The sequence below is a fragment of the Ammospiza caudacuta genome, chromosome 3 (assembly GCF_027887145.1).
Source record: "Ammospiza caudacuta isolate bAmmCau1 chromosome 3, bAmmCau1.pri, whole genome shotgun sequence".
NCBI lineage: Eukaryota > Metazoa > Chordata > Aves > Passeriformes > Passerellidae > Ammospiza > Ammospiza caudacuta.
This window is the reverse complement of record NC_080595.1, coordinates 66502138-66518982: the sequence shown is the minus strand read 5'-3', so window position 1 is coordinate 66518982 and position 16845 is coordinate 66502138. Positions and strand designations below refer to the sequence as shown.

General features: G+C 38.3%; 1 protein-coding gene across 23 annotated transcripts in view; it reads right to left on the bottom strand.

Annotated features, from left to right (window-relative positions):
- Nucleotides 1–16845, bottom strand: part of TRDN (triadin) — a 223406-nt gene that overhangs the window by 93448 nt on the left and 113113 nt on the right. For 20 of the 23 annotated variants that reach the window (XM_058801368.1, XM_058801382.1, XM_058801372.1 and 17 more), the window contains 2 exons: nucleotides 3889–3924; nucleotides 241–294 (listed from right to left, as the gene is read on the bottom strand). In XM_058801368.1, coding sequence (XP_058657351.1) covers nucleotides 241–294; nucleotides 3889–3924 — 90 coding nt within the window. The remainder of the gene's footprint in view (nucleotides 1–240; nucleotides 295–3888; nucleotides 3925–16845) is intronic. The other 3 variants (XM_058801384.1, XM_058801386.1, XM_058801389.1) reach the window with 1 other exon arrangement.

Here is a 16845-nt window from a genome sequence, read left to right as displayed (position 1 = left end):
AAGCAAACATAATGTTAGAAATGAGCGCTAAATACTTTTTTCTTAGCAAATATTTCACATACACATATTTGCTCTTTTCTTAGCAAATTTTCACAATGATTTAGAGCAAAACAGGCAAAAAAATCATCCCAAAAACTGACAAGAACCACTGGTTTATGTGCAATCCAGCAGATGGTGCTATGATGCAATAAACTGGTTCACGAGTACAAGAAATGACATGCAAACATTTTCCTTCTTTACCTGGTGCTGCTGCTTTTTTGATGGCTGGGTTGGCTGCAGGAGCTTTTGCTGGCTCTTAAAAAAAAAAAAATTAACCATTTAATACAAAGCATTGTATTTTAAAAACTCCACAGAAATCTGAGGAAAGGCTTCCAGGAACATATTTTTTAACTGAAGAGTTAAACAAAGAGATTACCAAAGCGAGAAGGGCTGAGTTGTTTTCAGTAAACTCAAAGGCAATGAAAGAATAACCCGCTGAAGGGCTAGTAAACTCTGGTTGTTAGGCATGGAATCCCTTCTTTCAGCTTTTTCTGCTCTCTAGTTGGCAAAGCAGAGGAAAGAAGGCATGCAGGGGTTCCAGCATGGCCTTGCCCCTCAGGCAGCAGCTGTGTGCTGGGAGCCTCTGCATCTGATCCTGCAGCGAGGAGAGCAGAAGGTCCTGAGCCAGCCCCTGGCAGCTGTTGAGGATTCACTCTTGTGCATCCAGTAGTGGCACCTCAGGGGATCCCACCGCTATTCACAGTGGCATCCTTCCCCCTAGTCTGAAACTGGCCCTGGTTAGAAGAGATGAAATTGGGCTGCTTCAGCAAAGCACATCCACTGAGTTGGCTACACCTGGAATATCCCTCCATCCTGAAGAATGAAGGAGCACTAGGAGAATGCCTTCATGTTTGATCCTGCAATTTGAAGAGCAATTTCTGTATTCTCCTAGCAGAGAAATGTGCCCTGTCTGGCCATTTAAACGCTCTTGGTCTTTTCATGAAGGATTTGCATTATACTGTCTTTGTAGAGTGTGTCCTTGGAGAATGAAGGTCCCGATGATATATGATGTGTGCATCCCCACGTGGATTTGGGGAATCTTCGCCCCATACAGAACATAAGTAACCTACTACCTAAATAACCTACTAGATTTAGTCACTCTTTATTAGTATTTTGTTAATTGCTTTTATCCTCAGGAACTACCAAAACAAACTACTTAAACCGCAATAGTTTAACAAATATTCATAAGCTAAACTTCACCAATGGTCATAAAAGATGTTTTCGTATCAACTAGAAGGTTCTTTAAAATTCACATTTTCACATCTCGAGAGGAAATAACTAATAATGTTAATCACAAGCTGAATTACAGAATGCCAAAAAATGTTAGTTAATCCTGCACATCTGTCACTGTATTATTACAATGAAAAAGAACATGGCTAAATCAGGAATGTAATTTTGAGTCCTTCCCCTCCAGTCTTTTGAGAAGTTCATAAAAGATGCATCAGATTGTCTTGTGAAACGGAATGAAAACAAAATATAGTTTGCATGTGCAATGTGGACTGCTTTATTTCCATCCACTTAAAAGCCCACAGCTGATAATTATATCCTAACTTAGTTATTATCACTGCATTGTAATTATTTGGGGTGCTCACCCCTCCTTCAGGCAAATTTGTAGAAGACCTTGAAGAAGAATTTACTCAATATCCCTTTTCTGAGTGCCTGTTTTTGCACAAGAGGTCCAACACACATGTTCTACAAGTGTCAAATGGACCTAACACAATATAGCAAGACTCTTTCCTTTATCCTCCTCTGAGTTCTCAGCTAGAGTATGCTTGACATTGAATTTTTAAACCTTTTTTTATAACATCTGTGGAAAAAAACCCTAAGGATTCTTTGTGTTATACAAATATTTTGATTTTAAATATTTAATATCTGAGAAATTAAAATAACTTTGAGAAAAAATAAAATTAAGGATATATTTGACTAAAAAATTCTGTAATGTATTTAATTTTTGTATAGTTTTTAAGAAGCATTAGAACAAAAGTACACCAAGTTTAAAATGGCTTTTGCAAGCATACTATTTCCAGTTTGCTATTCACAAATTATTTAAGTGCTAATGATTCTGCATCTTTACATGAGCTACCTTCAGCTGAAAATTTCACTCATGTGGCAGAGATAGGAAATTTTGCTATGAGAGCTGCTGTGGAATTCTCCCATGAAAGGAATCACAGAATGGTTTGGGTTGGAATGGACCTTAAATATTATCTCATTTCAAACCCCCTGCCAGGCAGGGACACCTTCCATGAGACCAGGTTGCTTAAACTCCATCCAGCCTGGCCTTGAGCACTTCCAGGGAGGGGACATCCACAGTTCTCTGTGGAACCTCACCACTGTCCCAGTGAAGAATTTCTCCCTAATATCCAATTTAAACCTACTTTCAGTTTAAAGCCATTACCTCTTTTCCTGTCACTACATACCCTTGTGAGAAGTCCCTCTCCAGCTCTCCTGCAGGTTCCATTTAGGCACTCAAAGGCTGCTCTGAGGAATTATGTCTCCAAATTAATAGGTAAGTGAAGACTGCTTGAAAACAGGTTCTTGTTTCACTAACAGGACATTACTTGTAGAGTAAGTGTATGAAATGTTTAGTTAAATATTTCTGCAAAATTTGCATAAGAATGCAAAGTATAAGCTTTTTTTTTTTTTCATTTCCAAAAGAAATCTTTTAATAAATTGCTGCAAAACTGAGGATGGCAGGAGATTGTTCTGCCACAGTGTCACCGACATCCTTGCATAAAAATCCTTTCTTTAGGATTTTTCCCCTTCTGGGAAGCTGAGGCCCCAGAAGAAGAATGTAAACAATTGTTCTCTGCTGCTGTGGAATGCAACAGGTGAAGCTGTGATTGGTCTTCTGTGAGTGTTTGGATTTGCTGACCACTCACAGGAGAGTTGTCCTTGCTTTCTGCTGGACACAGAACTTTGTTATTAGATTCCTATTCTATTCTTAGCTTAGCAGCTTCTGAACTTCTCTCTCTATTCCTTTTAGTATAGTCTTGACGTATTTTATATCATAATTAATAAATCCAGCCTTCTGATCATGAAGCAAGATTCTCGTCTATCTCTCTCACCGTGAGGAACCCTTGCAAACCCATGTAACACCATAGAAGTCATGAAAGTTCATACGTGGAAATGAGAGTCAGTGCACTCTTTAATTGTGAATTTGAATCAGATTTTGAAGCCCCATATTTTTCCTAATTTTTTTATATGCTGAACTTTAAGAACAGAATACTGAGCAGATGAAGTCTTACCAAAGATACTGTCTTACTGTCCCCACTGTGTTGAGGCATTGACACTTGAAATTTGCAGAAAAGGAAGATGTAGCTCTTCCCTTTTAAGTGATACCAAGTTCTCAGAGCATTTTTGGCTATTTTCTCAGAAGAGTATAATTCTCATCTCTCTTCAGATGTAGAAGCTTCTTAGTTGGAACCAGAGCCACCTAGACAGGCAGGACCCTTGTTTTGCATTTGTGAAGATAAACTTGGTCTTCCTTGGCATGTTCAACTCTGGGCCTTACCAGCCTTCTCATGAAAATTGCTGCCGCTGAGATCACATTCAGCTGAGACCTCAATTTGACATTTCCTCCCCTATGAAACCTTTGTTTTTAAAGACAGTGATAGGAAAGAGGGGAAGGCAAAACTGTCAGTCACAAAGAAGAGTGTGCAGTTAGAAGCAGGATAAGAATGGATTAAGAAAGTAGGAGGCCGCTGAAGTGTAAACATGTCATTTTTCAATTATAAATGGTGTAGCTACTTTCTTCTTTGTATTTTCAACAACTCAATAAATATTATTTTTGGAATAATGAAACGAACTTTTGAAACTGCATGGCATATAAAAGAGATAGTAGTTTCTTACTTTTGAGTTCTTTGGATACAGCAGCTTCTTTTTTATCTGTAAGAGAAAAAAATGCAAACACATAAGCATAAACACAGTAGAGAAAAGGTAGACAGAAAAGTGCAGCATGTGCTTTGGAGGTGAAACAACTTATTTGCTATAAAGTGCATTGCAATGATACAGTGATTCATTCCACCTCTGTTTGTTCCATGGAACAGTGGCACTAATTTAATCCTAAGGGTAAATACAGGAAAGCCTGTGTGACCCTAAACACTTTTGTTTAATTTTGGTGTGGTAATCTGTGGTGTTTGATACGTGGCTGAGTTACCATGGCTTACATGCAGCAGCTGAGCTATGGTTACTCACCATGAGCACGTGGTCAGGTTGCAGGAACACAAGGGAGGACGTGCTAGCAGCCTGAGAACAGAGATGTAATGAAAGGCACCCTCACTGCAGCTGTGGATCACACAACTGAGGCCTACTTTAGTAGATTTTCCACCTAACACCTTTTGAACTTAGAGGTACTCAGCCCTACATATGGTCCATGTGTAGCAGGCAAAATTCACCCCTGGTTGACTTGAATAAAATTGAAATTACTTAGCTGAATCAAAATGCAGCATGGCCAAGCAATCTACCAGAAATACTTAAATAGGCTGTTCAGTCTCACTTAAGGTAGGATTTTTGTGCAACCTTTTTGCAGGACTTTTTTTTCTGATTGCTGAGAGATTTGGCATCTTTACTGGGGTGATATAAGCATGCAGAAATATGCAGAGATAGCTTCACTCTCCATTATAATTTTTGGTGCTATTCTACCTCAGGGCTTTTAACTGGGTACAAAATTACCCATCTTTAGAAAAATTCTTGGTGTTTCACATAGCTTTTTCACTAGTCTCACCTGTACAACCAAGAAATTACTCGTGGGGATCTTGAGAGGCAGGAGCCAAGGCATGCATAGAGCAGTGGTAAAAGATGCTCCTCTGGATGGTTACAAGGAAACCAATTCCATCTCTAATTAACTACAGTGTTTCTGGAATATAGGCAGGATTATTCTTCTGTCCACAACATATCTGAATAATAAATGAATTGTGCTCTTAAACACTAATATGAGAAATACTTTGGGGCATAAGCTGTCAAGTTAAATTGCTTGCAAATCCAAGACTATCCCATTACTGCTAATAATACAAAGTTGCTTCTTTTTCTGCTGCTTTCTAAATTGCTGTGGAGAAGGTGATACGAGATAAGGTAATGCAAATGACTGCCAAGTAGTCTAATAATCTTGAAAAATTTGGAAGAAAATATGTTTCTACTTGGGTGATATGTTGCTCTGAACTGAAATATTTCTGGGTTAATCCTCTGCTTCCGCTAACTCTCTGTGAAAGCATGTTCTGCAGGCATTACTTCAAAGTATGATAATTACCACATTTGGATGAAATTAATCATGAAGCAGCTTCCAGCCACGTTATCTGGCTGAGGAGCCTATTGAAGTCTTCAAGAAGTGCCTATTAGTTGCCAGATATGGAAATTTTGAAAGGTATATATTGCAATGATATGAATCATTTATCACAATAATCTTCCATTGCTGGAGGTTATAAAAAAAAAAAAAATAAATTGACAGCACCATTTACAATAACAGACTGGATCTAAATAAAACCTTCAAGTTATTTATTTCCTTTTTTCATATAAGTTGCCATTTATTAGGGCAACATACTTTCGTATATTTTAAACCCATAATTTATTTTGAAAGAATCGATGTGTTTTCCCATCATCTGAAATATATAGCATATAGTAAATAGCTGGACAATTTTTCCAGTAAGAAAATCTTATAATTTTTGGGAGTTGTGTATTTTTGTTTGTTTGTTTTTAAAGTGCAGAAAAATTACCAATACCTGATTCCAACAGCACTTATTAATATGAAAATGTAAATAGTATCAGGATATTCTTTTCAAGCCAAGGTCTCACTTTTGACTTCTAAAGCTGTATTTATCCAGCTAGGCTGGAGTGGTTAACAGAAAATTGTCCAGAGGAAGCTGTGTAGGACCTTGAACCCTGGAAGTACCTTTGAAGGTGTATACAGCAATTGCATCTACACACTTCAATGAAATAAATCACCAAGTTGCAAAGAAAGAAACAACTGGTAGATCTTGCAGAAGGAAGGACAGCTGATCAGGACTTCTGAAGTCCCTAAATATGGTTACCTGCTATAAGGCACAATTGAGACATAGCTTATCAACTCAATGGAAAACAATACCAAAAATTAATTGGCCAAGAAGTTATACTGGTGCAGTTTGAGACAGTGAGAAATGGCTCTCATTCATTGTTACTTTGCACAGGTCTAGGGTTTAACTTTTAAGCTATGTGAGTGTGGAAGACACATGTGAAGACACATTTGATATTTAGGTCTTCTTAAAGGGCTCCAGTAAACCATGCAAATACTGTGCAGTTCAAAGATTTGGGTACCTCTGACATCCCTATCAATTTCCTTTCCTTGAAAAAGCCTGCAACAGACTTTAAAAGGCTAAGCTGATGAAATAATTGATCATCTGTGGAACACTGTAAAGCACCCTTTTTACAGTTGTTCTCTGGAGTTATTAGAAGACAATTGTATTCTGGTCTATATTCTTAAAAAGTAAACACACTTGTAAAAGCTCTCCTCAGGTGAATGAACAGGTTTTTCTTTTATTGACTCTTGTGAAGGACTAAAGTACAGTAATACTTAAAATATTATTTTATTAAAAACCACCAAATATTTAAACAAATATGGTCTTTGTTCTTATCTCTACAGGCTATAACAATCAGCTTTGAATTCAAACTAGGAACAAGCATTTGGCAGCCAGCACAGATGTATCTCAGTAGAACAGCAAAATTGTATTTTATTTTTTTTCCTCTTTTTAGCACACAGCTCGATTTTTTCCTCAGGCCTCGATCAGCATTCATTTGAAGTAAACTACCAGTACACATTAACTGCAAATGACATCTAAACTACACATGGGGCAAGGAAAAAAATCCCTCTAAGCTTATACAGTGCCTTTCATGGCAGTGAGTCCCTAGGAGGTTTGTAATAAGCTATTAGACAAGGATGCCCCAGTGCTCTGGTACAGAGTTTGGTTGTTTGAGTTTAAAAAACTTCCAAAATGGAATATTTCAAACACTGCTATGAAGTGAATTCCAGATATGGGGTTCACAAAACTTTTACAACTTTTTAACAATGGATTTATAATACAGTGTGCATTGTACATTTCAGAACAGATCTCCTCCATGCAACCTATAATTTTGATAACTAAAAGGAAGTTCTGGGAAATTAACGAGTCTCAAATTGTATTCTGATGAAAGACTTATCTGTGTCTTTTTTCCTAGAAATCTTTAACTCAAACATACCTAGGGGTATTAAGAAAACCTTAAAGTATTGTTCAGATAAATGAGTATATCACAGACAGTATATTGATAGCTCAGATAATGATGTACCATGCTAAAATAGTAGCTAAAACCCTCCTAATTAGAAAACTTCTTGTATATGTTGTATCTAAAGCAACCTTTCTATTTGGAAGCTTAGAAAAGAACATGTTGGTAATATCAAATTTGCAAACAGAAAATAATTTCAACATCAGTGGGCAACCACAGCGTCCAAGTTGAATGGTGGCTAATATCCTAACCAAATGTGCTGTTGCCCCATAGATTCTTCCTCTGCTGATCTGGACTAAGCACCAAGACCCCAGGGAATTACCAGATGCTTCTGGAAGATTTGATTCACGGAATCAAAAGAAAAAAATTAAGATGTTAAGCAGTTACTGAAGGAGTAATTCTCACCCAAAACCTTAGCTAACACTTTCAACTTCTGTTTTGTACCTGATGATCTCGTACTAGAATGGACTTACTCAAACCCTGCTGACTGGCTAGTGGTCTGCACATACCCACAGAAAATAGGTTGTGTGATGAAAATGCCTCACACAATGTGACCATAGCTCTCCAAGCAGAATGTTCCTAGTGAGACTCACACATATCTTGCCTCATTTCTTGGTTCTGTTGTTATTTTGACATAGGTATTCAATTAATCTAGTGATTAAAAGTCAGAATAAAAAGAGAAGATGGCAGAAAAATGAACAGAAACTTCAAGAATCAGAAATAATTGTGTTGAAAATAAAAATAATATTTTCCAGTGTTTTGAAGTCAAAACTCTGTTGGTTTTTCAAAAATAAAACCAAAAACTCCTGGCTGTTATTACCAACCAAAGCACAGTCAATCAAGTGCATGCTTTGGGAGCTTGGTTCTGGCTTTGCAAGTGCAATGCAATAGCAGAGTTTTCATGACATTGCATCTCACAAATATGACAGCTAAGGTTCCCTGTGCTGCCCTGATCAAGGGTTCACATGACTGGAAATAAAAATGATAGCAGGTGGCCTCTGATGGCTGAGAACTTCCATCATGTGAATGGAAAACATAATTAAAGTCGCCTAGAGACGAGTCTCACTACTGTCTGCTCCCAAGCTAGCAGATGTACCAGAATTTGGAAACAATTTATTAAGTGGCACAATTTGTAGCTAATGTGATTTACAGAGGTAAAAGAGGAACAGACACTGGATGGCTGAGCATTTTTCAAAATGAACTGCTGTTGAGCATATAGTAATTAAACAAGAATTTTCAAACCTTCTATTAAAATATACTGTGGTTTAATATTTTTTTTCATTTACTTGGAGTTCTTAAAACTATTTTCCACAATATAGTATTGATTTCATCTAATATTCCAAGAATTCTGGGAAGTGTTCTTTCCTGGGATGCCTTTAAGAATTTCTTATTAAGTTGCTTTTTAACTTATTTTTCATAATTTTTCCTTAATTACATGGCATTATTGAAGTGATTTTTACTTTACCACATCTAAAAACTTTTTAGAGTATTTTTAAATTTTGATTTCAGGCACTTCTGAAACAGCAGATGCCCACATGTAGGGGTGTTAGAGTAATTACACCTTTCTGGTGTAATGTGTCCATTTTACAATAAAGATTTTAAAAACTCCCTACAACATAGAAATAAAGAAATAATATTTCTTTCCTTATCAGACTTAAAAATCTATGAAGGTTCTATCAAAATTGCTCATGCTAATCTAGGATTAAAATTTTAGTATTTGACAATTTGACAGAATAAAAGAGCTATTTAGAGATATCAACATTTCTCCCACATGCAAAGTTCTGTGGTTCGACCAACACTTAATTTTGTTCTCTGTCTTAATCACTGAGCATGGCATTGCCATATGCTCTGTGACAACTTCTGACAAAATCTCTTGCCTTTCCAAAATTACATTTCTTGGTGGGCATGAGAAAGGTACCTCATTTCACCAGTGAGGCTGAAGTTGTGCGCAAGGGAAAGCAAGGTACAGTGCCACCTCTGCTTCAGAGCTGTTCCTGACCCATTACATGACAACAATAAACTCTCTGACCAAAGTTTAACTATCTTCCTTTGAGAATAATGGGAACGACAACGAAATTCATTGGCAGAGACCAGTAAGCCTTGAATCCCAGACTACAGGTTTTGCATTGCTATCTTTTGCCTGCAGAGATATCTTCATGTAAAAAAAAAAAGGGAAACTGCAGATAATGTTATTATAGCTGAGTAAAACGGGCAGATGCAGAGCTTCTGGGTGTTAAAATCAAATTTCCTGAAGCAACATGAGACTGGACTATAAGATAGAAATTTAAAAATGAACTGATAACTGATACGGTATGTAAAGGTTATGAATAATGTAGAAAAAGGAGTTAGCTAACTAAAATTCCTCTGTTGTTGATTACAATGGAAAATAAATTGGTGATAGCACTCTTAAAGGTGGACAGATCATTTTTCACTGAAGCAGGAAAAACACAAAACTTTCCATCCATTCTCTGAGAAGGGTGTCTTCTCACCTCAGCATTGTCCATATTTCCTCTCCACTCAGAGTAGCAGGCTTTTTGATAGTTTCTAAATTTCTTTCATGTCTCCAAGTCCCTTCTGATCACCAGCCCTTGGAGGTGCTGTTTTGTCTCTGCAGTGTCTCCTCACACCACCATTTCCAAGGCAGCTCTATATTCAGTGCAGCCAATGAGTGCCTGCAAGCCCTGGGCACCAGAGCATCAGAAGCAGATAGTAACCTAAAGCCCCAGAGCTTTTCAGAAAGTGTTTTGGCAATGCACATAGATGAAATACTAAATGTTATCTCAAACAGATTTCCCAAGATCATTAAAAGGGTTAGCTCAATAGAGCAAAAAATAAAGCAAGTAGAGGAAGGATGTGAGCAGACAAGTGATTCAGTTACAGTAAGGAAAATGCCTGCACTTTGGGAATGGCCAATTTCAAGTATAATAGTGGTTCGTGGTTCCACTAATTGGTGATTTCTCCTTTCTACTTTGTAATTCCTGGAATGAATTCAGTCTCGCACACTGCAGAGCAGGTAGAAACTTGTTCACGTTAAATACATCCTCATGCATGAACAGTATCCTTGCTTGTATCAGAATTCCTGCGGCCAGACAGACTATGGCAGGGATCATCTCCCCGTACTCAACACAGGTGAGGCTGCACCTCAAATCCTCTCTTCAATTTTGGGCTCCTCACTTAAAAATCATTGGAGGACTGGGATGAGTCCAAAGATGGGCAATACATCAGGTGAAGGGTCTGAACCACAAGCCCTGTGAGGAACAGCTGAGGGAGTTGGGCTGATTTAACCTTGAGAAAAGGAGCCTCTGGGGGTGCCTTATCGTTTTCTCTCCCAATTACCTGCAAAGAGATTGTAGCAAGATGGGGATTGGCCTTTCTCCCAAGTAATTAGCAGTAGGACAAGAGGAAATAACTTCAAGTTGTGCCAGAGGACATTTAGATTGGATACTAAGGAAAATTTCTTTGCAAAAAGGATGCTCAAGCATTGGAAGAGGCTGCCCAGGGAAATGGTTGAGTCATCAACCCTGGGGGTATTTCAAGTGTTCTTTTGGAGACTGGTTTAGTGGTGGACTTGGCAGTGATGAGTTCAAGGTTGGACTCAATAAGCTTAAAGGTCTTTTACAGCCTAAAAAGATCTTCATCAGGCATGGTTTAAAAAAGCAAAACTCAGGAGCATGATATGAGATTGCAGTCATCCACATACAGAAAACTGCAAGTGCAGCTAATTCCAGAAACTGCAGTACTTTCAAGAAAAGGTAGCGGTATTTTATGTAGCAAATGTGAGTAATAACATTACTTCCTAAAACTTAGGAATCAGATATTTTCCTGGAATAACATGTTGTTTGAATTAGCATACATATTATAAGAGATGAGAATTTTCTTTAGCATTTTTTTTGTTGCTTAAAACAGATGGAGGATGCACTCTAAACTTTTTGTAATAAAGCTCAGCACCAATACTGTTTGAATGATTCAGAAGAGAATTTTGGGTTAGAATAGGCTTTGTTAAGTGCATGCATGCTATGCATCCTTGTGATATCTCTTTCTGTACTCTTCAATACAAGTCCATTTCTTTCTGTCTGTTGGATAGATGTACAGATTGCATCTATAGGCATTATCACTAGGAGGAAGATATTTTCTTATGTCTGAACACAGATGCTGTTAACATTCTCAGTCTTTGAGAAGGTAAATCTTAAATAAAGAAATGTCCATCCATTAATCTTTACAGGTGACACAATAATCTAATTACACTCTCATAAATGAGACAATCTATGAGAAAGCAACTCCATGCAGAACATACTGCAATCGAGCTAAAAGTCAATGATTTTCTAACCACAGTTATGTATGGCTCTTCCGTTAAAGAACATTTGCCTATTCTATTTTCCTAATCATTCAATAATACTTTATCTGACTTAGGCTCTCAGAGTAACATAGCAAACCACAAAATTGGCTCTGCTTCTTGGAAAACAGGTCAGGAGAACAAGCATGGCCATTGGGAACATTTACTGAAAGGATCATAACCAAAAGTGAAGGGTAAAGGCTTATATTTTAAAAATACCTCTGATCTATGAACCTTTATAGGGGAAAGGCACACAAGAGACTGAAGTATGCTTCTAATTCAGTGACATGAATGTCTTTATCCAATATGTGCTCATCAAAACTTAGTAAAAGCTTTTAAAGCTTTATTTCAAGGTCAAGGGAAAGATATTTTTTCTTTTTAAGTGCAAAGCAAAAGAAAAGAAAAAATCCTCCTGATCTCAGACTCTGAAGATTCCTCCTGACTGCCTGTGAGCCAAGCCATGAACTTGTCTATTTAGCAACAGCAGAAAATAATACTGCATAGTTATGTCATTTCAACCTGGTAGATGTATCTGTGCCTGGACATTTAACATAGAATAATTATCCCAAATATCAGGCCTGTTTACTCAGATACACATCTTATTTTGAGGGCATAAAACAGTTTTCCTTCATTAAAGAGATTAACTTTGTATAGTTTGAGGCATAGGCATCTTCTAATCCTGTTGTTTCTGGATGTGACTGGAAAAATAAACATTACATTAATCCCCAGACCAGCACAGAGTTAAAGAAAAAAATTAGGTTCTTTAATTAAAGCTATGCCACCCAGCTGCTTGCACAGCACAGGTAGGTCTTTCTGCACACCTGAAAGTCTAAAGGCAAACTGTTTATTTTGTTGCCTGTGTGGGTTTTAGATTATTTGTCACATTCATGCTTGATTATTTCTAGTATCATATCTCCCCAAGAAGTTCTTTATGAGATTGACAGTACAGTGTCAAAAGAGGTTGCCTGTCAGACACTAAATTACTCTTCTCTGCTCAAGTTCTCTCGCCAACTCATGAAAAAGTGAGTGGTAGTGCAAACCCAAGCCCCCTCCCTTTTATCTATATTTATTAAAGGGTTGACATTTCTAATTCTTTGTCAACCAGGTCTTACCAACATCATTCACCATTTGCCTCTCTCACATCTCTCCCTACTTTGTATATTCCAAGATAGAAAAGAACAAACACAAAATGTCAGATCTGGATGGAACAATACTCAGTGTTGACTTGGAAGCATTCAGCTCCTAATACTCTACAAAAGAGCCACTGAAAAGTGCACTGCATTTATTCACCTGCTACTAACATTTCGTGGACAGGGCATCTGCAGCAGACAGTGAATGGTCACCTTTTTCTGTGCTGGAGATCTCTTTGCACAACATGGGGGGGGGGGGGGGCAGGAGGGGATGGGAAGTAAATAAAAATATTTCCAATCTGGAAATTACAGGGAAAAATACTGTTGCTACTTCCCAGATGGAATGTGGTCAATATACCCAACCTCTCTCACACAACACAATCTGAGGGGGACTAAACAGAGGGTGGAGTGGAGACTGCAGCCAGATTCTGTCAAAACCATTGCACAGGAGGGAACTCAGTGGTACTCTTATGTGGGTACTGGCTTACCCACATAAGAGCTGAAAACCAAGAGAGATTAGGGAAGAAGACCTGCTGTTAAGTCAGCAGCTCTGGTAAAATCACTTTCCTTGGACTGATGCATGTCCCAGTCCCAAGATTATCTCAGATATTATACTGAGATACCCACCACCAAGGTACCATCCACACCTCACTGAGTAAAGGCATAGATGCATGACTACACTCACTCAAGCTTTGCCTGAATGTACATAAATAATACAAAAGAAAATTAAGAATCACCAGAAATTAGGGAAGACTCCATCATAACTTCTGAGCTCAGTCAATGGCCTGAACCTTTCTTCTCCCCCACAGGGACACATATTGGGTAAGAGCTGTATTCAATGCATGCTGAATGATCATCTCCTTCATACACTGCTTTGAATACATTTTTGCAGTCAGACACTACCACTGGCAATCCTTCAACCTAAAACTGTCACAATTTTATTAATGGAGTGCTATTCTGTGAGCTGTTAATGAGAGTCCTTAATGGGTGCAAGCAGTCACTGGCAGAGTTAAGGATGTGGGGATCCAAGAGGGGGTCTCTCTGTTTGGCATGTGACCCTGAACAAGTCAGTCCAAGCACCCTCTGATCTGGAAATGAACAGTCCCCATAATGGGACACTTGTCAGCATTGGTGCTTGGCACCAGTTGACAGCGAATGGGAACTGACTATCTCCTTCAGTTTATCACCCTACTGTAAAGCTTTCATACCTTCTCTCTGTGAGTTCTCACAGGCAGATCCTCACAATACTGACTCCTTTTCTCTTTCTTCCACATGGCCAGCTGACTCCTTCCTGTCCCTTGCCCCTCACAACATGACCAGCTGATCCCAACTCTCCTCTCACACACCTAACCCACTCTTTTATAACACTCACCTTATTGGAAACAGCTGTGACCTATTACGGGCAAGGCTGTTGCTATTCTTTGGTAATTAGTACAGCTGCAACCCCTCAAGGGCAAGATTGCCTTCAGCACTATCTCTATTCTCTTACAATTCATCCCCCCACAGACACTGCCAGGCTGGTTGGGCACAAGGGTCTCAGTTTTCCTGGGACATGGACAGACTAATCAAACATTAATGGTTCAAGAAAATCTTCCTTTTTTACATGACAGTGAGCAAGAATGGGAAAGGATCAATTTCCACTAAAGTGATTCCTAGTAAAGTAAACTGGAGTTGAGTCTTCCACCTGAGAGTCACCTCATCAATTGCAATGGAGAGTCAATCTTAAGACTAAGTCAGTTCTTATTGTGAGGTGAAGGAGAAACAAGGGGAAGGTAGGAAAAACATTTTTCTAGCTTGTTCTCTCTTTCATCTAATTTCTTTCTTTTGAACATTGAAAGATACCCATGCCCTGGAATGACACAAGTGTTTGGTTTTGTTCTGGTATAGATTAATGTTACCATTCCCAGGTGAAAAACTCTTTCAATAGGTAATAGGGCACAGAAACACCATGGTGACTTTGCAGCCTCAGTCCTTGTTATAAAAGCAGAAGAGGTGTTTAGGAGCTCAGTTCTCACAGAAAATCAATGGGAGTTATGTGTCTGGCCTTCTGTGATGTGTTTGTATATCCACCAGGATATATATGCTGCATCTTTAGGCATACTTTAAAATCATGTTGTAAATCATTGGTGATGATGGAGCATAGAATTCAAAGTCCACCAAGTGCTTTGAAGGACATGTTTGAGCTGCCTTTTGTCTTAACAACAAGTTGTATGAAGACCACGGCAATTGCCTTCCTGCTGTGTTTGCATCTCTATTCTGCCAGAATTTTTTCTCTTCTCCCTCACAGTGAACCTATTTTTATTGTTATGTTTTTATCTGTTTGGGGAGATACAATTTGATTTTAACCAAATAGTCATATCTGTCTTGGGGATTTCTGGAAATGTCAATTAGGAAAGCAGGCTTTTCTATTTTCCATGGAAGACTAAATACTTAGAGGATGACTACCAGTCAGGTGCTCAGCTTATAAAAGTAATGCAGAAAGGAATTTCTGTTTTTCCTAAGAAACTGCAAGGCAGTTGTCTCCAGCTGCATTCCTGCATTGACTCTTCACTACATTCTCTTTTAGTTTATTATGTATATCTCTGAGGGTTTCCCTCTGTAATGCTCAGGGCTAGAACACACCATCAGGCTCTCTAGACTGACATTTTGTTGTCACAGACTCCTATATTTCAGCTAGGCACCTTTTCAGCTGGTGTGTATTTTTCATTAGGTAAACAATCATCTTCTGCAGACACCAGGGAAAGCAATATCCACCCTGTGCTGCGGTAGTTTATCACTCTTAGTGTTAAGAACCTGTACCTCATTTTCAGTTGAGATTCAGTTAGCTTCAGCTCCCAGTCATTCATTCTTGTTTAACTGTCCCTACTATGTTAAAGGGAGCTGTTGTAGCCAGAATATTTTTTCTTTTTTCTTATTTTTTCTGCAAAGGTACTTAGTATCCACAATAACCAAGTTACCTCTTTCTGAAGAGATGAATTGAATAATTTATTTTTCTATGTGGAAAAAAACTAAAAATCCTTACTTTGTAAATAACTCAAGTGACTTTTTTTGCTCTTCCTCCAATTTTACATGCAAATTCCTGTCTCTTCAGTGCTTTATAGACTGGTGATGTGTGGCCACGGTCAGTGTCCCCTATTACAAGGTTTATAATTTCATGTCTGTATGAAAAAGTATCAACCTCGATTTTCCATTCACCTTGTCCGTTATAAAGCTACCTTCCAGATGTAAATGTAAGTGTCAATAAAACATGAGACAGTAGGGAACTGGGCCCTAAGGTTAGAAAGACTATATTTGGGTGTCACAAGAGAACATAACTCTGAGTAATGGGATAAAATTAAGCAAGGGAAAATTTAGGCAGACTGGAATGAAATACTTTTAACTGTGAGGTCTATGAGGTTGTAGAATAATCTTCTGTGGGAATTGATGGAGGCCTAGTTACTTCAGACATTTAGAACTAAACTGGTTAAAGCACTTGAAGATATTCTGTAAGGAATTATCCTGCATTGCCAGAAGGAAGGATTAGATGACCTAGTAGGTCATTTCCATCTCCTCTTTCGGTGATTTTGTTGTACAAGGCCCCATGAACAGGAAATTGTTATCAAAGTTAAGAGATGCCCCTAAACCCCATTTGTGTAAGAGAAAAAAGAATAAATTACATTTCTTGCTGGTAACTGTGCAGGAATCCTAATCCAGCATTTCTGTGGGTTAGTAAATGCTACCAGTGCTGCTGGCCACATGCATAGTTTGTGAAAGCAGAAGCATCTGATAATGGAAAAATGTCAGGAAACTGCAAGTGAATTATGAATAGGATGCCAGAGAAGAGCAGTAGGAAGGGAAAAATAAGAATGGGCCTGACATGCAGAATAGGGTCATGAGCAAGTTATTAGTCAGGAATGGATTGGCCTGTAGTAGAGGAGATGAAACCTGAAGCTGTAGTCATCCATCTGGGAAAATGAGGTGGTTTTATAGGCTTTTGTGTATGGCCATTGATTCACATAATGATATTACCAATTGGAATCATAATTAACATGAAATCAGAGCCAGGGGCTTTGCTAAAGGTTGCATGGACTCACAACAAGCCAAACCTCTGCAGAAATGTATAGATGGATGAGCAGT